The 24,207-nt window shown below is 37.6% G+C and overlaps 1 protein-coding gene across 2 annotated transcripts in view; it reads left to right on the forward strand.

The window, feature by feature from the left end:
* The window catches only part of roraa (RAR-related orphan receptor A, paralog a), a 266,296-nt gene that overhangs the window by 180,112 nt on the left and 61,977 nt on the right, over positions 1–24,207 (forward strand). Inside the window, exon 1 of one of the 2 annotated variants that reach the window (XM_088922049.1) lies at positions 18,640–18,885. The exons of the other annotated variant lie outside the window; for it this stretch is intronic. Coding sequence (XP_088778175.1) covers positions 18,855–18,885 — 31 coding nt within the window. The 5' untranslated portion in view covers positions 18,640–18,854. Of the gene's footprint in view, positions 1–18,639; positions 18,886–24,207 lie in introns of those variants that run through there. 2 annotated transcript variants of the gene reach the window in all.

Consider the following 24,207-nt stretch of genomic DNA (forward strand, 5'->3'; position numbering starts at 1 on the left):
CACTATTTGCATTACCTTCTTTCATGGTTTCTTTCAGATTATTTATCACCTTGGATGTTTGCTTTAATAATTAATTTAATCTATTATCAGAACTTAATTAGAACCCCTGCTTTTTCATCCTCATCTGTTCACATGCACTATACAGTTCTCACAGTATCTTACAACACAGTTTTTTTCCAAACTTCAGCAAAAAAAAGAAAGGAAATAACATTGCAGAACGAAAATGTCTGTGATTTATTGCTGGGTATTTGTTAGTTTTTGCAGACCAAATCAGAGCCAGTTTGATTTTTAACTACTTTTGTTGTGAAACAACAACCTTTGAACTTTTTGCTTCTTCTGGTCTGCATCTTTATTGATGATTTTGTCGCATATTATGGCATTTAACCTGTCTCTCAATGAATGCCTTTGCAATTCCTTTAGAATTGGAGACCCATATGTCTGTGGTCTGCTAATATATACAGAAACGTATCAGATGTTAGACTAGGACTGACTTCGCCCAAGGTTGTACTGTTTGTTTTGCTAGTATTCCTCTTGCTGTTTATTGGTTGTGATTCTGTGAATAGGAATGGTCTGAATTCAGTCTTGGAGTGGGCTGTCCCTTTGTATTTTACCACAAGTGAATGGTGATGGTCGTGAAGCATTGTCGCCATGGCAAGTAAACACAAGTGACAAGGACACAAAACATTGATGAGGTGGCTGAAATTCACTAATCTGTTAAAGCAGTTTTACTCCTGACAGTTTAATGTTCAGACAGCCATAGGTAAATCAGCAAAGCACATCAGAGAGGCACGATTCAGTCCATTTGTGCTGATATGAGCCATCCTAATGAAGCTGACTTAGTCGCCCATGGGATGCGTTGGGAGCTGGGCACTGCCACGATACTGCCATGACAGTTTTAAGGGATTTTTGTTGCTCATCACTTTTTTGGTATGTCAAACATAAGACAAGATATTAATCTCCGTGTGTAATGATATGTTTGATTCATCTAGCTTGACAACATCTGAGGTCATTGCTCACCTCCAGATATGTTCCAAATGGGATTCTCTGGGAAGTTTTAAGATGGGTATCATAATGAAGTGTCCTTGTGCCATCATTAGCTTTGTCTTTCACAAACAGCTCTGCTAGCCTAAGATCACCTTTAGTTAACGTGCATGTGGGAAACTATGGCCTTTAGTAGTTACTTAGCAGAGCTTTGTGTTTGAGGCCTCCACCTCTCCAAAACAATTACAGTGTTTCTTGCATCTAGATTGTAATACTTGCTACCACCTTGACCCTTTAAAATTTGGGTTTAAACATGTAATTGCATTGACTAAAAGCACTACAACATGAAGCAATTAAAGGTAACTTTATACATTCTTCTTTGACAACAATGTATTGTAACGCTCTGGGGTTCACGTGGGTGCCCTCGCCTGCTGCCGCATCAGGTCGGCCCCCCACCATCGAGGAATCGAACCCGGGCCTCCAGCGTCACTCATATACAGTGTATAATACAGTGCAAAGTTAAGGCTGTTCCCCTTTTAAGATTGCAGATATATGAAAAATGCCTTTTGTACAGTATGTACTGTATTAATATTGCAGTAAAGGTTCAAATTTAAGCACATACTGTATTAACTGAAAATAAAATATCAACTGGAAAATATGCCACAATTAGAGGCGCTATATTTGAAGTATGCCACCCAGAAGGATTATTATTATTAAAAGTATGTTATTAAATTGGACAAACAAAGTCGTTCTGCCAGAGACAAATGACTTGGTGACAGGCAGCTATTAAAGGCAAGCTGGGCCCATGAAATAGATTGTGTGCTTTGTTAACCTGGGTGACATTCTGTAGGCGAGCTGTGTCTGTGGTGCTACCAGACTGATTAACCACACCATTAATCAATTACAAGGAGCAGAAGGTGAAGCCAGGGAGATGATGTTTAGACACACAGAGCATGAGTCAGTTTTGTAAGGGCACACAGACACGTATAACTTAATTATTGGTGTCAGAAAAACGACCATGTCCCCTTTTTTCCAACGTTTGCATTTTATTGTTCATGCTTCCTGGCAGTAAAGACAGTTTGCATTGGTTGGTGTGATATTTCACACCGCCTGGTGGAACAAATGGAGAATATAAATTTAGATTAAAAACCATTCCTGGTCTGCAAAAGCATGAAGGTTTGTTTGGTCAGTGAGCACCTTTTGTGATTCAGTGTGGTCTAGTCTTACACTCTGTAAACAATAAAGCAACAGGTCAAATACATCATTATGACATTACAATGACAATAACAGCTAGAACCTGTTAAACAAGATCTTCATAAAATACAGCCTCTTGGAATTGTTTATATAAATCTCCTTGAACACCTCCTTGTACTGCACTTACAAGACATTGAAATCCGACCAAGCTTAAAATAAACAAGCGGTTACAATTATAAAAACATCTTTGAGAGGATTGAAGTACAGTAGGGCCGTGACCTGATAATGATGGAACAGACATAGATTTCTTGTTTGTGTTGTGTGAAGAGCTACTGTATGTGTGCTTACAATGTGTGTTCAGCTTATTGTTACATTCATGATTTCAGAAAACGTCTGCAAAAAATAACAAGTACTGTTCACACATAATCGGTCTTTTTTAAATCCAGAGCTGGTTAATGGGCTTTTTTTTAATTGAGTGTGCATTAAGATTAATTGTTTTCTCACTTTCTTTATAGCATCCTCTATCTGAATACGGTTTGTCCGATACATTATATTATTTAGAGTCTGCTTTCTTTTATTCCAAATGGAAAGGAAAATTTTCTCCATGGCTCTGAATATGGATCTGTTTGACTGACATCAAATGAATGAATGATGCCCCCTGTAATGGATCTAATATCAGTTAGACAAGCAAGAGGTGAGTGTTCCTGTTGCTTTAGGTGGTACCAGGAAAAGCTTTACAGACACACAAGGAGTGTGTGAGAAAGGAAAAGAAAAAAAGGTACAAGTTAACCTATTGTTCGGAAAGCCATCATTAAGATTCAGCAGATAATGGGTATGCGGTTTTACACGCCTAAGCTTTACACAGTTACAAACATCAAAGAAGGGTTCAGAAACTGCAGTGTATGATGCAGATAAAAGCACGTTACACAAGGAAAAGCACATTACTCCTGTCTGCAGTACGCCTCCATCTCCTGCTCTGCCTCATGAAGTAAAGTGTCTTAATTTGTTGTTCTTGTTGCAAGCTCCTCCAACATAATTAACATCTGGCTAAACTACCATAGCCTGTGATTAAGTGGCAGCTACCTTAATGATGTGGAGCATTTCTGGAGGTTAGTTAACTTGAAAGATCAAGTTCATTTCTCACCTGGTTTTAGTCATTAAAAGCTAACCTGCATACTTCAGATTGGGCTAGCAGTGTTCAAGTCATAGATGAAAGAGCTGGTTGCAGCAACAGTGTATCTGGGTAAATTTAGGAGCACATGTTGTCTTTGAAAAATAAATACTGTTTTGTAGTAAAGCAAAAGTGTTGTTTACTTTGCTTTATCATTGCATTTCCTGTGTTTAAACTTCGGTGTATTTTATGCGAATTGATTTTCCATTATGATTGTGACCTTGTTATTGCTCTTCACATTTCGGTGTTCTGCCTTGTCTTTAAATTTTATAATATAGATTATCATTCAAATTGTGAATGAGAAAAGGGTTATCCCCCCAAAAAAACAATCAAAATACTCCAACTGTTATGTTCTCTGTTGCAATATGATTCTAGAGTACACTGCTTTGGAAATAAAAAAAAATGAATCTGTTGCATATTCTTATGGATTGTAAAAATAATCTTTCCTTTTGTAGTGCTTCCCTGAAAAACCTGCTCAAATACAGAAATATCTCCTTAAAACAAATGACTATACCAGGCTAAAATTTCACAGTGTTATCAAGTGACAAAGGGTAGCGGTGTGTTCTTAAAATCTTGCGGATGTTAAAGAACATTAGTTAGCTCTGCAGTTTATCTACTCACATTTCATTGCCTTTATGATATTCCAACTAAATGAATGAATATTATTAATTGAGAATGGAAAAATGCGTTTTGAATTACTCTTTTGCGTAGCTATTGTAAACTTCCCATAGTTTATTTTATCCTGGATATGGCATACCCTGGCATGTGCTAAGAAAATAAATCATCATTATAATATTTCTAATCAATTTTCCTTATATCTTCCAAATAAATTGTAAATTTTTAAATGGAATTTAATTGGCAATGTATTTATCTCTTCCAAATAAAAAGTTTAAAAATCATGCACTGTTGCTGGCTTTCAATTAAATCAAAGTTCTAGTAACCCTGTGCCTATTGCTTATATCCTCTGTATTTCAATAGGTTTCTTTTCTACTGAACAAGGCTTGACACATACAGTATACTGTATCCGCAACCCACTGAAGCTCAGCAGGTGTGAGCCTGGTCAGTACCTGGATGGGAGAGCTCCTGGGAAAAACTAAGCTTGCTGCTGGAAGAGGTGTTAGTGGGGCCGACAGGGGGCGCTCAACCTGAGGTTTATGTGGGTCCTAATGCCCCAGTATAGTGCCGGGGACTCTGTACTGTAAACAGTGCTACAGTCCCATAGATTTTGCTGTTGAGAGCCTTTGCTGAATCGTATTGTACTAATAAATGTCAGTTGCATTTAATTGTTTGCATGTCAGCTATAGAGGGTACGCCACCTCTTATAATGTATGTATCATGAAGTGAAGTCTGGGTATACTGTATCTATGTCTCATAACTCAAAAGGGCATAGCAACCACTGTGATTCTTGTGTCCCATCTCAGTGACATGGATTTGAGAGTTGTTACAATGCTTTTACAATGATGAATTCAGTCTGAAACCAGTGTCGATGATGAAAAAAATCCCTTGATGAAACCACAGAATTCATTTACATGTTTTGAATTTTTTTTTTGTTGAAGTGGAGTTTCCTGCTCAGTCAAATCCTGGTCAAGGGTAGTCTGTTCAGGGCTGTGTCTGAGTTTCCAGTAGTCTCGGATACACAGTGCCCTGGCATTTCAGTTGCCCACACAGAGCTAGAGAGCAAGAATGCACAGTGAGCTAGGTTTTTTAGCTTCTTTATTTGATTGATTATTTTCTTTCTCCCTCTATTTTCGATTTCTGTTTTTTCCCATGTTTTGGGCCATACAGCTATGGGCAAAGACTTGCAACGCAGGGAGAGGAATTTCGTAAGGGCAGGCAAATGTACTGACCAGCTGTGGTATGAGGCACAAAGAGTGCAGGGCAAGGACTCAGAAGGCCTCTGAGCTGTTTATCCTGTGAGGCAGAGCCTGTAAGAAAACTACCAAAGCAAATAGGTAGGGCTGTTGACACTGGGTCAGGGTGTCTTTGTGTGTGCTATTTCAGTGAAGCCTTTTCTTTGCTAGGTCTTTACATAAATGCAAAGGTATAGTGTTTCAAAGGTATTTTTGCTTTTCTGTGCTTATTTATCCTATACCCTTCCTTCATGTTTCCAGATATAATATTGTTATTACACTTTGCCTCAAGAGGGTTAATCTTAATAGGAGGCCTAACATATACAATTAAAGTATTACTGTAATTGATAATTTAAGTGTTCTCTTAAATTGAGTCCCTAAATAGCGACAAGTCTCTAAAGGCTATTAAATGGGATGCATTTCTTTTTTTAGTATTCTGTAAGTTGGTGTATTCAGTGCCTCGGAAATTATAAGAATGTTCAATCACAAAGCTGCAGTTTATTTATTGTCATTATTAGGAGTATCAATGATGTTAGTAACGTTGCAGTGATTGTGGCAGGTGCAGTAGACATACTGTAGTAGCAGCGGTATTTATAAGTGAAGGTGTGTTTTTTAAAAAAAGTGCAAACAGTGAATGGTTCTTGTGAAGTTACAGTATCAATAACTTTAAAAACCTTTAATAATATTAATAGTACTAAGGGAGATGGAAGAGTATTGTGGTGTTGTTTTTCCTTTTTGTTTATGTCCTTTAGTTTTTTTTTGGGGGGGGGGGCAGAGGGATATAAAGATTGATGAGAGCATCTCAAGAAACCTGGCTCAGTTTGTCACGTCCAGCTCAAAATCTGGAGGTTTGCGTGCAAGAGAGGTTCGACACTTCTCGCGCTTCTTGTGCCAGAAGAAATTTAAAGGTGTTGTGAAAGACTAAAAGTGGGCCAAGAGCCGAGGCTTAATGTTGACCTACCTTGTTCAAAGGTTCTAGGAAAAAGTTTTTGACAGGTTTTCTCCTCTGTGGACCACATTACAAATGTGAAATAGCACAGGAGGAACAGGCCCAGTGATGAATGACTACACCTTAATGATAGCATCCTCATAAGTCAAGTGTAAAAGTATAAAGAGCATGCTAAAAGGGGTCTGGTTGGCGTAATTGAAAATGCGAGGCAACCTCGCTTTAACAAAGGAAGAAAGCAAGATAGTGCGTGCATGTGTTGAATAGCCTGAAGATCCCCCTCAATCTTTTGGAAAAGTTGTTCCCTCTGGTGTGGCAGTTGTTTTTTATAGTACAAAGATCTCCAGCAAAGTTGTTTCTTTCGGTGACACTCCAGATGTTAACAAATGACCATAATATACTGAGGGATAACGGCAGGCCTCTCTGGGATGGTACTCAAACTTAATTTAACAAAGGTAGTCTTAAAAGATCTGTAAATCACACTGAGTTCTCCTTTTCCAGAAGTGTGCTTTCAGCTGCATGCAGGATAATGGATTAATGTTTTTACTTTCCTGATTTTATACATACAGTGGATTGAATAGAATATAAACTTCTGTAAAATATATAGAATTAACTGTAAGCAATAGAATTTTTTTTGTTTCAGATCTCCTCCTACATTCAAACAATAGCCCATATATCACATTATTTTTAAGTACTCCCACATTGGAAAGGTCTCATTTTATGAATGTTTAATATGATTTTTAAAATTAGCTTGATTCTTTTATAGGTTTTAGGATTGTACATTTCTATCATTATTACTACTATTGTTAATGTTACTGAAAATTCAACTTTCATGAATATAGGATTTAAATAAATCTAGATAGATATATTTTTAGAATTACAATGTTTAAAATGAGCTCTATATAAAACGTCTTTGTAGAGAATGTTTTTACTTTTTATTTACCTCTGGATTCTAGTTTCCAGAAAAAGTTTTGTTTCACTCTTCAGTACAGCCTGGGAGCTGTAACACTGGCCAATGTATAATTCTTATAATATCATATTTCACAAAATAAAGTGCTGAATGTGAATTTTCTTGCTCTTTGCCCTTGTGCATAAGTGCACTCACTTTTTGTCTTTTAAAGAATTTGAAGGAGACTCTCTTTTTTTTGCTGTATATATTTTTTTCTTACAAATTTAAAACCCAATTACTGTCCTTGTCTTTTAATTATTCCCTTGGTTGTTGCTTTTTAAAGTCTCCTTCTTCACATTAATTTCTACATGTGTTTGGAAGGCAATGTTGAATGTAGTTTAACATCACTTCTATATGTGTTTGGTTTGTGGAACATGTCTTAATAGGGTGAAAACACACTCATGCTCACACCTTTCAGAAAGCACCACTGATAAGAAAGCTTTTAGCCAAAAAAAATGTTTATCTTTTATTTTTCAGTAGCTGAAAGGTTAACTATTGTGGTTTACATGTTGTCTTTTTTCCATTGATGACATAACTCCATAATGGCAAAGTTGGAAGAGAGTTGGTTGAATTTGTACTTGGCAATACATCATGCCCTCCAGGAGGTCTACCTCATATGCTCCACTATAATGAAGTTCATTTGTTAACTTCCTGAGAAAGGCCATGTTCTCCAGTTGCCCTTTTCAGCACGGAATGCAATTGTTACCGAAGTTGTGTGGCAAAAAATAGTAATGTTTTCTCAAACGACAGCCTGGCAAATGTGAATGCTCTACATGAAGAATAAGCAGTCATATTATCAATTCTTCATACCCAGTTATGACCATAATTATTATAAGGAATGACCTGCCCTATTTTATTCAAAGGAGCTGCTTCCATGCTTCCTAATCACTCTGCTTCGCAAGAGATATATCAGGTTTCTGAAGCAGAGGTGTGTTGCTGGTTAATTATAATTCACATGGTTCTGCTTCACATTCGCATTTCCCTCATGAGCACTGGTACGCTGCTTGCACAGGCTGCGTAATCTCAGAGAGCAAAGCTTTTTGTTATCAAGCCCCTATCCCCTATGTGGTTTTTCTTTTCAGCAGGACAGATTGCTGCGAGTGAGAGCTGAACTGAAGAAATCTAACTACAAACAGCAGTACACAGTAAATACACATACATGGGAAATCATTGAGAAAGACAGTTAGAATATTTAGAATAATTAGAATTTATTCATATATGTGGAATCTGCAGGAAATACAACAAAGGATCCTAAATACTCAGATTTACTCAATAAATAGATATATACTATATGATTATAGCTGGTGACGCAGTGGTTAACATTGCTGTCTTACAGCACTAGGGTCCCGGGTTCAGTTTCAGACCTGAGGTGCTATCGGCATGGAGTTTGTATGTTCTTCCTGTGTTCAAGTGGGTTTCCTCCAGGTGCTGTCTAAATACATATTGGTAGGCTAACAGGCTTCTAGGAACATTGGCCCTGTTATGAGAGTGTACTGTATATGTCTGAGGTTTGTGTCTGTCTGCCCTGCGGTGGACCAGCGTCCCATAGTGGGGACACCCTGCCTTGCACCCGTTGCTTTCTGGCGTACAAACCAGCTGCCTCACAACCCTGATTTGGAAGAAGCAGTGAAAAAATGGAAGGATGAGGAGGCAGGTATTTGTGTATATAAGCTCTGTACAGTATAGACGATACTGTGTATAGTTTACTGCATGTACAAAATGAAAGCATAATCACACTGCTTATGTGAACAATGAAAACTGCCCTGACCCGCTTTATCATATCCTTCATCTCCTATACTGTAAATGAAAGCCTCAGAATAAATTTATCAGACAAAAATAATTGCTCTGGTGTGCCAGCTGCATTAGAAGGATTAGACCCAATGACAACAGGAACAAAATACAATCACATCAAGAAGCATCCATGCTTCCAATTCAAGGATGTACACAAGGTGTTTATAGTTTAGAATATTGCTTACTGCTAAAGCCCCCCATCAGAAGCCTGCAAGGTCACAAACTTGCATTCCTTGCAGATATATATTGAACAGGCTTGATTCAGAACCAGTGTTGAGACTTGTTACTAAAAACTAAGTTATACATGTATTCATTGTATTGAACGTGAGCTCTTTCAGAATCCTGACACAACATTTCTGTATTCTTCATGTTTTTTATTTTCTCACAGGGCATTTTCTGCTGTGTTTCCATGCAGTAATCTTGTAAGTAAAATAGTTAAAATATGGTCTTGATTGGAGATATTCAACTGTGGATTATTCAGTCTATCATGGGTTGACTGAGTTATGAATGACAAAATATCTTAAAGGACAGCTCACAAGCCTGTTTTCCTTTGTATTGTCTGTAGTCTAAGTTATTATGTGAATTGGAAGAGCCATGCAGAGAGAATGCAGACAATTCTGCAAATAACCTTTTCTCAATCTTGCATGATGTTTTGATGTTCAGGACTGGTGCTCTTATGACGATGTCTGTGACTGCGGAGTTATTTGTGCAAGGTCTTCTACTCTTTTGACACATTTTTCTGTCTTGTTATAATCAGCAAAATGAATGGCTAGAGTTTACAACGAGAAAATTTCAGCAGTTTAAGAATTACAGGACTGAAAAGTAACATCTTTGTGGGTTACATTCCTTAGCAGTGTATAAAGATGTATTTTGTTGGAAATTCTTGCAATATGTCACCATCATTGCAGGTTATTTCCTTGTAAAACATACTGTTTCAATCAGCGGTTTACCAGGAAGAATAGCTGTTCATGACTACTCCTCATGTTTCTTAACCTGCCTGTAGTCCACATTCTTCCCTTTTATTTCTTTGAGATAATTTTCATTTCTATGAGTCTTTTTAAGTCTACTGTACATTTCAGGATGCTGAATTACTTCAGTTCTGGTCATCCTCAGTCTAACAAGGAGAAATACAGAAAACTTGCACCTGCTATAAGAAGTATTGAAAAAAGACTTCGGCTCAAGATGTTAGCATGCAGACGCTTCACGGGACTCCAGCAACCCAATGTTGTCAGTAGCTGTAGTATTAATGTCTCCCTATACCTCCTGCTCTAATTCTTTATTTAGATGCATGTCTGGAAAGAACGGCTGATAGCAGCCAAGATTTGTTGGAAACGTGGAACTGGAATTGTCCGTAGTGTTTTTTTTCCTGATTGCTCTATAAATATGTTTCTATTTAAGCTTTGGGTTGAACCACCCTGGGGCTATACATATGGAAACAACTGTACAGTTATTAATGGAGCATAGCACTGCTCAAACTGTCATTCTCCCTTTATTAGCGCCAGACACTAAGCTGTTTCTCTGTTCCACGGCAGCTTTTGCCTGTGGTTCTACCGCTGTTTTCTTTCATAGCTGCATTTATTTATTTCATTTATTTTAAAAGGGACAGTTCTGGGGAATTTAAGGGCAACTGCATTGTTTAATTTTTTAAAGGCAGCCTTTGCAATTAGCTAAATGATCGTCCCCGAGGGATTCCTAAAATAAAACAAACGGTCCAATTTAGTAATGCCAGAGATGGTTTCAAAACTGTTTACACATAAAAATGCTTACACTTTCTAATTGCTTTGCAATTTCTTGTCAGTTATATTGTTAGGGATGTGCTCTGACCCTTGAGGCCTTAATTGAACTCAAGCCCGAGCAGAGGCGGTGCCCCAGGTATTGTGGGTTTGAGTCTCGTTCATGTCCCTGGCTGATGGAAAGCCCCAACGCCAGCACACCATTAGCTGAATTGATGAGAGCTCTTGGCAGACACAACGACCCCTACTGGTGTCTGCAGGTTTGCAGTGTTGTCAGTGCTGGACATGTCTCTCCTCCCAACAGTGCTGATCCTCCGGTGTGGAAATACGGAGCACGCCTTGTGGTTAAAGACGGCAACACTTCCTCGTTTTGAAACTGTGTGAGGGTTGTGGGTTCATTGCCGTGACCGCATCTGGCCAATCCCAAATCACCTGGGTATAACAAAGCGAACTGGTCATTCTCGAAGAATATGTATATTTCCGCTATTCACCGTGTTATCTTGGGTTTCCTCTGGGTGCATTCATTTCCTCCCACAGTCCAAAGGCATACTGATAGGTTAACTAGTTTCTGGAAAAACTGGCCCTGGTGTGAGTGTGTGTGTTTTTGTCTGTGTGTGCCCTGTGATGGACTGGCATCTAGGGTGTATCCTGCCTTGTGCTCGTTGCTTGCTGGGATAGGCGCCGGCTTCCCCGTGACCCTAATTTGGAAGAAGCAATTAGAAAATGTTTCTGGCTTGTACACTGAATTTTTAAGTCACCAGTTTACGCCACAAAATAGACAGAATTTCCAGGGATGCGCAGCACCATATTACCATCATCATCTGTGATTCAGAAAGAGGTGAGGTGAAGTGGCCCCCTTACATTGTAAACAAGCAGGCTTGTAAGTACAACTCTTTTAATCGCATAGAAATACTGCTCTCTAATTCAAGATGGTTTTGCATGCATGACGTTGGAACATTTCTGCAATAAAATGTCTGCTTCACAGCCTGTAATTATTTGCATGTACTGTACATCGTGTTACACTAGTCACAGTGAGTCACAGGCCTCACATGACAATTTGCGCAAACTCTCGCAACCATACAGTACTTTCACAAAGTTCACTGTTTTGTGCTTCATTTGAAATGTGTACATTTTTTTCTAGACCATTTATTTTGTTGCAGAGATGTGTAACCGGTCTGAGAAACTGGGACTGCGGTTCTCCTTTAAATGATGAGTTCAGATGTTGAGGAATTGAGGCTTCGGCTGTAGAATCACCGGAGGGTGGCTGCAGTGGTACAGTATGCCTTGAGGGTGGAAGATAGGAGCACCTGGTTTAGAGCACAAAATACAACTGCATTTAAACAAAGGGTAGTGTGAGGGTGAGTTGTCTGTGACTCCAGCATAACCTCAGACTGAGAAAGAGTGGTGTCAGCACCTTTGAAATGTAGGAGGCTACCTCCAGTCATTGCTCTACACGGAGAGTTAAAATGAACGGGATTGTCTTTTTCTTATTTAGACACAAACAGTGGCTTCAGGCTGACAGTATCTTGTACTTGTACTAAAAGGTCAGTTGTGGTTTTCTAACAACTATCAGCAGAAGTGTATTAACAGACAAAATCAAAATTAATTTTTGATTAAAGCCTGTAGAGATTTTTATATTGATAAATATTTAAATATTGATGTACAAGGCTTTAGTAGAGCTTGATTAAAAAGGTGTGACAATTTAAATATAATACATCAAAAGCATTTTGGTTCAAATTAATTGTGTTACAGCCAAGTTATCACTCAGTTACCCCTAAGGATATATAAAAATAAGAGCTTTCCTGCTCCGTTTGCTTTTAAATTTCCTCTATATTATGCTTTGCCTATGTTTTAGCCAATGGTCAATTCCCCAGTGCCCCTATATAATACTTTGTCATAATTATCTTTTAAGGCACAATAAACTGAGTAATTCACAGTTGTACCATATTAATAGTCATTAAATATTTTAGGATTCATGCATATGCAATGTGAATTATGCTTCTTGCAGTCAGTAAGAAGGTAATATTGTTTCTAAAGACCAGTTCTTAGTACAAAAGAAAACCAGAATTTGTTTTTTCTTGAAGAAGATATTCCTTGTGTTGTCTGCTTGATTTATTGAAGTCTTTCATGAGTGGAAGCCTGAGGAAATTGCTTTAAATTGCTCTAAATTGGTTTATGATTGTCTTGCATTGGTTGGAGCTGCAAAGAGTTGATATTACACCTGATGCTTTTGGCATTTATATTAAATTGATCTGTATTGTTTTCATCAGACATTTGTAGAACTTGGTTAATTCCATAACAGTGTTAGCCGGCAGCCTAAGGCCTGTTTGTTTTCATGTTTTCTTGCTGACTTTTTGTAAAATATGCTTATTATGATCCTCTTTAGGGTAAGACTTTTGGACTAATAATAATAATAATTAATAATTGCTTACACTTATAGAATGCCTGTTTGAGACAGGATGCAAGAGTTAAAGTATATGATTTTTGGTATCTGCAGTTCTGTTGGATGATTAGTGACAGACTGTTAATGAGGCTTTTACCAGCTGCAGTACTTTGGTTTTCTCTAGGGCACTGTTGGATGCCCTGAATCGCATCTCGATTGAATTTTATCCCATGGGGTTTATTTACAATAAATAAATTTGTTTTAATTAATTAAAAGACGTGAGCCTATGACTGTGTTGTGTGAAATGTCAGGTTTATATAAATATTTTTACCTTACTGTGATGCCGTTACGACTGTACAGGATACATCAAATCTCTGTGCTCATTTGCTCACAAGTGTGTTGTTAGGGTGGTGTTAATATGTCTAGTAACAATTTTAATTTTATGTCAGTTTTCAGTAAGTGCTTAGTCAAGCACAGGACTGTGGTGAGCAACTCTGGATGTGATGCCAGTCCAGTGTGGGGCAAACACATATACAGTACATGGGGAAAAAAGGACATTTTAGAGATACAGGTTATGCAAGATACTCTAGAGTGCCTGTGGATGGTGGAACGAAACCTTAGTGTAACTTTGACAACATGCGAACTCCACACAGAAAATACACAGAAGTAAAAGGCTGGAATCGACCCAGAGCTCAAGAGCTGTGAGGCAGCAATTCTAATCATCATGCCACCATACAACCTTAATATTTCTTTAGTGCTTTTCATCCCAAAAGATCACAAAGCGCTTTTTACTTTTGCCCTATACAGTGTGGTATAGAATTGGGATCTGGATGTTATAAGACAGTCTTATTTATAATTTCTCTGTGTTTTATTGCAAACTGATTGCAAATATTGCAAACACTCTAGGTAAATCATAGTTCATATTGTTACAAACATACTATTTATTTTGTTTTGTTCTTCCAGAATATTTAAAGCAGGAATTATTTATGTTGCTGATAAGAAAATAACACACTACCAGATGTGTGGCTGGTTTCTCTCCCACCCCACTGCAGTTTTTTAAAGTTTTATAGAATTACATTATGTAATTTCTGTAACAGATTATGCTCACCTCTATGGGTATGATTGTATTATGGGAATGTGCAATCTTTAAGTATTTTCTTTAAAAAAAATGTTCCTTAAGGAGTATTAAAAAGCATGTTGTTTTACAGAGCTTTTAATGATACAACACTAGTTGTAGGACATTAACTTTAGTTCATTTAGGTCACTCTGCCACCAGTGTTAGAAATAAAAACCCAGTTATTTATTCTCGTTGAGTCCTGTTTTGCGAACGTATCACTGCAGATACAAATGTGCTGGCATCCGCTGAAACTAATTAAAAAAAAATTAAAAACATATTCATGTCAACTTTTATTCATTGCTATTTTTTTCCACACAGAAAAGTGCAGTTCAGGTTCAGACAACTGTTTCTGAAAAGTGATATAATTTCTGCCACTTGCAATGTGGCAGATCTGTCAAGTGTTATTCAGTTTTGTCACTTATGTTGCTATGTAAATGGGGCTTTGCAGAATTCTCCTTTGCTTTCGTTACACACCTGCCTCAGAAAGAACTGATCCCATTTAATTATCCACATTTGGCTATAGAAATACATTGCTTCCAGTAATGACAAGGATTCCTGCTTTGACTCTGTGCAGAGACCTCGGTTCATTCACACTTGTATTCAGTAACACTGCAAGTTCTTTATGCGTGCTATCTTTCAGAACTCATTAACACATAGCAAGCATGGAGTTGTTTGTCAAAGCTGTCATTACTTGTACCTTGACTGGTGGTACCTAATTTAAAAAATCATTTTGACTGTTGGAGTTAACACTTTCTGTTAAATTTGGGGAAAAAAAGGGTAGAAAGAAGCAAACAATGTATATTCATCTTAGATATACACACATTTATATGATATATAAGTGGAAAGGGCAGAACAGGTTAACCACATAGAAACAAGAAGAGGTCAAATCCATGCTGAAATATCAGAAAAAGAGTGTAACACTCATTGCTTCCACTGTGGAACCATTTTTTCCATCTGTATGCAGTATTTCTCCATATATAGATATGCTGTGCATGGAAAGCAAAAAAAAATGAAATTAATAAGAAATAAAAGGCTTCAACCTCGAAATGAGATGTTATGTGTTTCAGCTCCACAGGCTGATGAAGTTGCTAAATCAGTATGGCTTGATGAGTAGAGGTGTAGGTACGGCAAGCAGTCAAGGACTTTTGAATGAAAACGTCAGAAAGAATTTGTTTTTTGCTGAAAATGACAGCACTGTAAATTGCATAAAATGAAAAGTACACAGAGCAGTGCAGTGTCTGTATGAAAGCAAAATAAGTCGGCATTTTGACCTGGTAGAGATATTAGTCTCTTTTTTTTTTTACAGAATTGTGAGATAAAGACATTCAGAGTTGAGGAATGTTGCCCACAAAGAAATAATCAACTGATTCTCATTCATGTGTAAACATTCCGACAGCCAAGTGTACAGGAAGTGACCTTTTTGGCAGCAGCTGCTTTCATAAACACGTTGTATTTACTCAGCTGATATTCACTGCTATTGAAGATGTGCAATTTAATCCTGCCAGGATTTCTAAAACGATTTGATCCTGCTATGGGCCACAGCACAGAAAAGGGAACGTTAGAGCTATAGATTTCAATGTGAAATACAATATTACAGCTGAAATATAGTCTATATGAACTTTTTTGTGCTCTTGCACACTTGCTTAACTACATTGTAACCTTCTCTGTACCCATCACATTCTCTTCAGAACATTTGTATGATTACATCTTGATGAACAGGGTCTGTGAATGAAACATCCACACTATCATAAAGGCACCACAGTGACAACTTTTGGTCAGTCATGGTACTGTTATTTCTCCAAGAACAAAAAGGCACCCATGACTTTATCTCTTTATGAGGGTCTTGGACTCTCCCTGACATTTATAATCTTTGCTGTAAAAACTAATGTTAGCTCTTTGTTGCCATCAAAGGTGCCAGCTTCAACACAGTGTCGTCTGTCATATTCCTGTCTTTAGACATGCAAACGAAATTTTATTCAGCATACCCCGATGTTCACAGAAACACACGTGTTGGAGATAAACAGTTCTGAAGCCATGCTTATCTTATCTCTAGGCCATTGTGAGGTTATGAAAGATGAGCCCTGGGGTTTCTATGCTGCACACTGTTTTGTGTGGAATAGCATGAATGTGAAAGGTCATGAGTTTGTGCACTTGCCAGTTTATAGATAAAGCAAATGAGACCTGCATTGAGGCACATATGTTAAGCCAATTTGCACAAACCAAAACCATTCATTTCTTTCTGAATTTGTTAACCCAATGCCCATATGGGCTACCAATGAGTTTTCAAACGGAATTTAAAGTGCCTTCATTAACTTGTGGTTCTTCATGGCGTGGGACTTTCCCGTGCTTATTTCATACAAACCTAATTGTTCCCTAAGAAAATTAATTTTTTAGAAGTCACAGAAACTTTCATTTTGACTGGTGCTTAAGTCTTCAGCTGTTGTGCTGAAATCCTTTCCAGCCAATGTGACAAAGCTGTTATCCTTGTATTCATTTTTTTAACACACCTGTAAGAGTATATACAACTCAAACCAGTGTTTATCGCACTTTACTCACGTGCGGTGTTTGGGTTTTTTTCAATGCATTGCAAGACAACCTGGCTTGAATGGCACTACATACTGTATGTAAGAATGCATTTTTTGCACAGCACTGTCAACAAGCCCAAAAACAAAACCTTCCACTAAGCCAGCAAGTGACTTGCAGCTCTTTTTGTGCTGTGATCGCTCGGTGGTTCCACACCTGCTACACAAGCCATATTGCCACTCAAGTTTGAAATCAACTGTTTAACCTCATCCCGTGTGGGGCGCTGGATGCATACTTCAGAAGCACACAAGTGCACAAAGGCTTGTGGTGTGCCGCAGTGAAAAACGATATACCATAGCAGCGTTTCAGATGAAAGCTCACTCCTGCCTTGTTTTTTTTTAAAGCCTCTTTTGTTTGTAAGGATGCTTTGTTTAAAGTGAAATGGAGACTAATTAAGAAGTCAGATGAAAATTATGTTAAATAATATTTGTGAATAGACGGTACAGAGGAGGCATAGTTTTCAAAGCCTTAAAAAACTTTACACCAATTGGTTAGATAGGTAAGCAGTGACTGGCTTATAACAGTTATAAAACCTATAGTGTACCTTGGTACAGACCATGGTAAACCATAGTAAAGAAAATTAAATGTTTAATTTATAGCCAAAGAGATCAATACTAAACTGTGAAATTGCTCTGGAAATTTATCACGCTGAAATTAGTGTAATAGTGTAATATAAATGTGGCATGTCCTGTTCAGTAAAAAGGGTACATATTTGATAGAAGTAAATTTTCTTATTTTTCAGTTTATAAAAGAGATAAACATTGTGTTTAAAGTAATAGCGAAACGTCTATTGTATTAATGTCTGATTTATTGGAATTGCTGTATGTGGAGCTGACACTTACATTTCTACAGATTTATTTTCCTCCCACAGGTCTTCTAGATATACATGGATATATTTAAAATATTGTATGTTAGAAACAAAAGAAAACAGATTATTGGTGAGACAAACCTAGCTTCTTTAAAGTAACAAAAACAATTATCCCAATTAATGGACCATGGATTGTAGCAATAGACAAAGATGGGATGGAAGTTGTCTATGCAAAGAGGCTTGAAAGCAAAGCCACTAACTGTAAGCAGGCTTGTTTGTCTTTGGTAACATGATCTGCTACACTGGCTTTAATACGTGTGACACAAGCTTATTAATTGAAATTCAAAATGGATCCTTGTTTTTGTCCAAGCTGGCTTTCACTAAGCACGCAATATTGTATCAGAAGGAGACAGCTGTGACGAAAGGCTGATCTGCTTATGTGCAAGCAAGCAGGCTGCTTTTGTGTGGACATCAACATACTGTAGCAGATATGGACTGGCATTCATTTAGAAACAGGTCCTGTAACTTTAAGGACTGCCATCATTTCACTAAGGGATTAGCCTGTGCATAATGAAGCAGCCTTCTTTACTTTCAGCTAATTACTCTTCTTCACCTGACGATGATGCAGTGTGTGTGCATATAATCCGGGCAGGCCTTGCATAATTATGATAGCTGTAGATTTTTCTTAAAATCTTTTTTCAGACTACTTTAGGAGTAAGGGGTTACAAATGGGACCACAATACGCCCTCTACCATGAGATTAAATCCACCTATTTGAGCATATTCTGCCCTTGGGTAGAGTATTTGTGCTTTAAAACATCTGGAGGCAGTTTAGGGTTCATCCGCCCAGCAAATATTATTTATTTGTTTGGAAAGGAAGGGTTTTCGCCAGGCCAAAATGGGAGGATTTGGTTTTTGTTTCTGTGCCCCCGAGGTTTTTCTGCATCTGAGCAAGTGAGAAAAAAAAGCAATAGCAACCTCAGATGCCTGCCTTCTTTTTAAAGCTGCAGTTATGACTTTTTGTCTCTTGCAAGTGTTAAAAAAAGAGGGACAGCTGAATCGTGCTGTGCCTACCTGCCCCAGACACAGACACGGTACTGCAATCAGTGGGAAGTGGTCCAGGTGCTGTTCCACAGTGCTCAGAGTCTCAGCTTTAGTGGCTGCCTGGTATGCCACTCCAAGCTGGTGGGCGGAGAGCAAAAAGATATTTCAGATGATGTCACAGTCACATGGATTTTCATGTGGTCATGCACTGAGGCAGAGATAGAGCTGTGCTGGCCAGCTGCTGCTGAGACAGCAGTGGAGGGCTTTGCTCTGGTGCTAGTGTTCTCTTATGGACTTGGAGCTTAATGATGTATTTTGTGATTTCAGCTATGAAAGGTAAGAGGAGAACTCATGCTGTTACATAGTGTAATAGACAGGCGGTGTAACAAGTGGTTAGTACTGAGGGAGTGTGTCTGTTTGGTATTCATAATCTGCCAACTCTCCATCTTCGGGAGCTTGAAGAGAGAGCGCGGCACAGACAGAGAGAGCGAGAGAAGGAGGAGACTGCCTCTAAATGTGTTTATTACTGGGGAATTAAGCTGTGACAACCTCTCTTTTTCTGCATCAGTTGCAAGCATTTTTTTTCTGTAAGGTAATGAAGTTGGCAATCTTTTAAGGCTGGTTGTGGGCTTCTGCGGAGGGAATATAAAATATCAAATGGCAAATTATGCAACTTGTTTTTGTAACTGTAGATAGGGTTTACTTTGTTGTGCATTTCAAGTGATGGTGATGGACGGCATTGAGGTAACAGAGACTTGCTGGGGCAGCTTAATCCTAGTCAGTATATTTCAGACAGATGTAATCTCCGTGCAGTCTGTCTGTCATTTTTTTCTCAGCAGATAAATTGATATAAAAAAAAACAAGCCATTCTGTGTCTGAGAAAACTGAAACCTTGCCATTTAACCGTTGGTTTCAGTTGAGGAATAATCTGCGTGTTGAGAATTTTTTTTTTCTTCTTCTGCATAATCCTGTTGTTCCAGTCCAGAGGTCGTGTCTGTTTTGAAAGGAGACTTGTATAACAACTTTGCGTGTTGGTCTTTTCCCTTGATGATGTTATAGATTCTCGGAGTGACACTGAAACGGGCAGCCCTCTGGGATCTATTGCCTGATATTGGTCTCCTATGTTCTACTGACCTATTTTTTCGGCTTCAGGGCACATCCACATGGACAGCCATGAGAACGAGGCTTGTTTATCCCATCCTGGCTAAGCAGATCCAGCACATTGGATTCAGTTTAATCCCCCCACCACCTCCCCAAAACACACAATCTCTCCATACACACATGCTGCGCCCCCCACAGCCCTGCTACCTCAGAAACTACCCCTCTTTGTCATCTCCAATTAAATGAAGGGTGGCGGGAACGTGCGAATAAATAGGTTTTAAGATGCAGTTGTGTGCCATTCTTTCAGCGCTTCAGAGCTTGCATGCAAATTGCAGTGTAGACCCTGGAGGGGGTGCTTATTAGTTTTCACTGAATTCTTGAAAATGACAATATATTTGTCTTTATTGTTGTCCTCTTTCAAGAGGTATTTTTAAAAGATTCAGATGCATTATCTTGAACCGAGTAGACGTCCTGCTCACGTTAAGGCAGCAGTTTGGCTGTTAGATCTCTCCCTTGCTCTCTAACCTTCAACGTGCTGTACCAGTGCTACTTTTTGGAGAATTTGTACCAGCAAAGCAAATTCATTGCATGACCCTGCTCTTAAAACAGGATATAAGAGGATATAAGAAAATCTAGTTGCATTTCGGATGCTATTGGATGTTCAGTAAATTTCATATGAAATATTCAGGATCTTCTTTTAAAAATTAATAGAGTGCATATACTAAAAACTATGCCTTTTTAGCAAACCTAGTATGCTGCATGATTGATTGATGGAATGTGTATGTGAATAAGGGATCTGAAGATAAAAGATTCAGTCTGAAAATAGTGGTAGTCATTATAAATACATTATGCAGGCTTTTATTGTCAGAGTCTCTCTGATCACACTGTGTTTTTGTGGAAGGGAAGTGGGAGTGTTTTTCGTAAGGATTCTGTACAAATTAAGTTTCTAGTCTCAAATGGGGCTCAGAGGAGATCTGTATTCACAGATTATTTTTGTCATTCCAATGAATGTAACAACAAGAATGAAATGTTTGTAAGTTCTCAGAAATCTCAGAAATGAACTGAGAGAAATTTGCAATAGCAAGGTACAAAAAACACAATCATTTGTGCTTAATTCTGTAATTAAATTTGCAGCTATTAGAAAGAGGTAAGTCGCTGGACCCTGAGTGTTATGTGTGGGATGGAGTTATGACTTTTTTTTAAATGTACATAGGAATCCTGAAAACTGCATGAAACGGGCGAAAATCCAGAATTAAACGAATAAAGTATCCTTTTTTCTCAGAATACAATGCGGTTTGAATCTGAAATCTTATCTCTATATCTTCAAGAATAGTCACTGCTGGAGACAACACAACTGAGCATGTAGGGTTGTCACATTCAGATATTAAACATTAAAGGCATTGCAAAAGAGCTCCTTCACTCCCCTGTTCCACCACATCTCCCACCGGCTTTTTGCTTCTGACCTCTCACGCCTATTAAAGATTCAGGCCCAATACAGCCAGCCGGTTTTCTAAACTGGTTCTGAGTCTAAGTGTGTCACATCTAAAACAGAGCATTTTTTGCAGTTTTATTTTTGCACTTCATAAGTTTTATAAGCTTTCAAAAAGAACCGAGCACTACAATGATAATTCTGTTTGTGTGTGTGCCGGTGGCAAGAGGGGACAGTGGGACAAACCCTTTACCTTAGTTTTTATGTTGCTTTTTTTATTGTCGTCTTCGCTGTCATTCTGCATCTACAACCCAGATCAGCACTGTTAGAAGCACTTCTTTGTTATGACATACTCTTGATTATAGCATGTGCGCTGTTTTCTAAGACTTCCAGCTGGGCAACATTCTCCTAACTACCCCTTATATCCCTTTATTACGATACACTTCACAAAAGGCTTTTTCTCACAGGGCTTGCAGCCACGTAACATTCTTTCAAACACCTAATTACATTTAATGGTAACATCCCACTCATTAGAGCATGCAAATTGACTGGTCTGCCCAGGAGAAGCAATGTGTATATTCTTTACATTAATTTAAGGGTAGTAAAAAAAGCTTTTTGATGTGCTGAAAGAAAAAAAAATGTTTGCTTAAAAATGCATTAACACTTCATCACAACAAAGCTAGCTTCCTAATGCAAAAATATTATTTTAATATAAATAATGAAAATGTACATCAATTTATGCAAAGCATTCAGCAGTATATTTGTTCTGGCATAGCTTGAGTGAGTGTAGTGTAATGTTTCCTAGCCTGCTAGGATGGTTTCTAATGATGGGAGGTGCTGCACTAAAAAAAAAAAAATCATTGCTTTGAGATTTTCATTGAAAACTATGATTTTTGAATAAATCATGTGCTTTCATTTTGTGTGCTTTATTGCTACACCGTGTTTTCTTTCCTGCTACAGCCATTACGGAATGAAGGACATTCCTTCTCTGAACTGGAGAGTTTTGTTAAAACTATAGGCAATCCCAGCAAGATTGGCACTCATCCTGGTAACAGCTCAGGTCGTGCATCTGAAAAGAAAACCTTGGCAGATCCAGACAAGTAAATATCACTCAACTGCTAAGGAAGGAAAAGGTGTAGAAATAAAGACAACTGACGAGTAGTAAACAAGGGGTAAAGTTATTTAGTTGCATTCAGTTTCTTTATGAATAAGGGGTCAGAGAGAGAATATTCATATGCCAGTGCACCTTTTCACTGCTTTGTCCTTTCACCACTTTCAGCTGTTGGCCTTGAACTTTAAAGAATTCCCAGCTGTCAGCCAGCTGAGATTTGAAAGCTTTTTTGTTTGTTTTCTTTGTTTTCAGTGTTTTTTTTTTGAGAGAAGAAACGATGCTTACAAAAAACAGGAGCTTTTATTGCAGAAGACAAGATAAAGCAAAGACGTAAATAAAATAATTTATTCAAAAGTCAGGAGGAAAATAATTACTTTCTATTCCAAAAATTTCCAATTAGACATAGTAGTGGTCATTTCCATTTCAAATACTGTTCAGGTTTTGATTTGAAGTGTTTGATTTGCCTAATGTGTCATTTTAAGCAAATATATTTACATCAATAATTTAGTTGTAAATCTGAAAATTATGCAGGGTATGTTTGGTGGGATACTTTACAAAAAAAACAGAGTGATGAATCCATATATAAGCTAACTGTACTGGCAAATGTATTCATTAATTTCATTTATAAATTAGTCAATTAAATTGACATTAAATAAATTCATTTTTATATAAATTAGTCTCCAACTTTCTACTGCAGCAGTTTTCCTGAAATAAAGAAAAGGTGATGGTATAAAAAATCTTTAACATATCTATAGTTATCACAAATAATTATCTAAGGCCATACTAGGTGTCTGTGATGACCAGAGTTTTTAGATTTGTGCTTAAAATCTGGAGCATGTCCCTTAAAAATTGACAGTTTGATTATCTGTATTTGCAAACTATTTAATTGAAAACTCAAAATCTCAAATTATCTCAAGGATGAATAATGCTTTAGGAAAAGAAATGTGACAAGATACAGATCCATTTTGAAATGACATCATGATTAAAAATTGAAATTATTTTCAATGCAGGTAAATGATAAAAAAAAGGTCAAGTTGCCTTGCATAATCTAAAAATGCTTTTATTTTCCACTTATTTTGCTTCTTTTTGGTGGTTTGCAGTCTGAATAAGAGCATTCAGGCTCTCGCTTTCATGAAGTATTATTACATGGAAATAAAACTGGTTAATAAAAGCAGAAGGAACAAATTTAAAAAAAAATATTCTCTCCCTTACATTATTTACATTGTGGTGCAGTGCAATTTGTTGCAGTGTGTGTTTAGAACGTTTATTAGAATGGTATCTTATTACATGGAAAACCCACAGACATTGCCACACAATATTAAGGCTGGTGACATTTGTACCTGTCTCTCACTTCTCTGTGCACACTGAAATACATTACCAGCCAGGGTGTGAAGAGACTAGTTAATGAGATATTTACTCGCCCATTAAAAGTATGGATTTTTAATTTAGCAGTGGCTTAACGTTTGTTACAAAACTACTCTAAAGAGGCTGTGTGTGCTTTGTATTGAAAGCAGCCATCATTTTATAAGGAAGGTTTCCAAGTCATCAGTATTCACAAATTACAATCATGCAGTGTTCCTTATTTTCACTTTCATGTTGTTTTGGTCAATAAGGGTAAAAAGATATTTGCACTTAGTGCAAGTACACTTTTACATCTAGCATTTATGATATTTAAGAAAAACTAGGAAAGGGTCTTTTGAGAGAAGTTGAATGTTTCTTTTTAAAAATCACTTTTGGGTCTTCAATACAATCTAGTTATGAAGAAAGCAATCACACATAATAAAAAATAATAGGACAATGCATTCCCAATTTACTGTTTTGGTTTTCCAATCACTTTATAGTCCTTCAGTGTCTTTTAATCAGCTGGGCGTTTGAGGTCCACGGGCACCTCACTTTTTTGACACACTTCATTTATTTTCTTCTACAGATTACAGCTGTTTAGGGTAAATTGACATAGATTTTTAAAATATTTCCCTCCTATCGGCAGGCTGCTGATGTGAGGTCAATTGTGTCACCC

The sequence above is a fragment of the Atractosteus spatula genome, chromosome 7, assembly GCF_055471065.1.
Source record: "Atractosteus spatula isolate fAtrSpa1 chromosome 7, fAtrSpa1.hap1, whole genome shotgun sequence".
Classification (NCBI taxonomy): Eukaryota; Metazoa; Chordata; class Actinopteri; order Semionotiformes; family Lepisosteidae; genus Atractosteus; species Atractosteus spatula.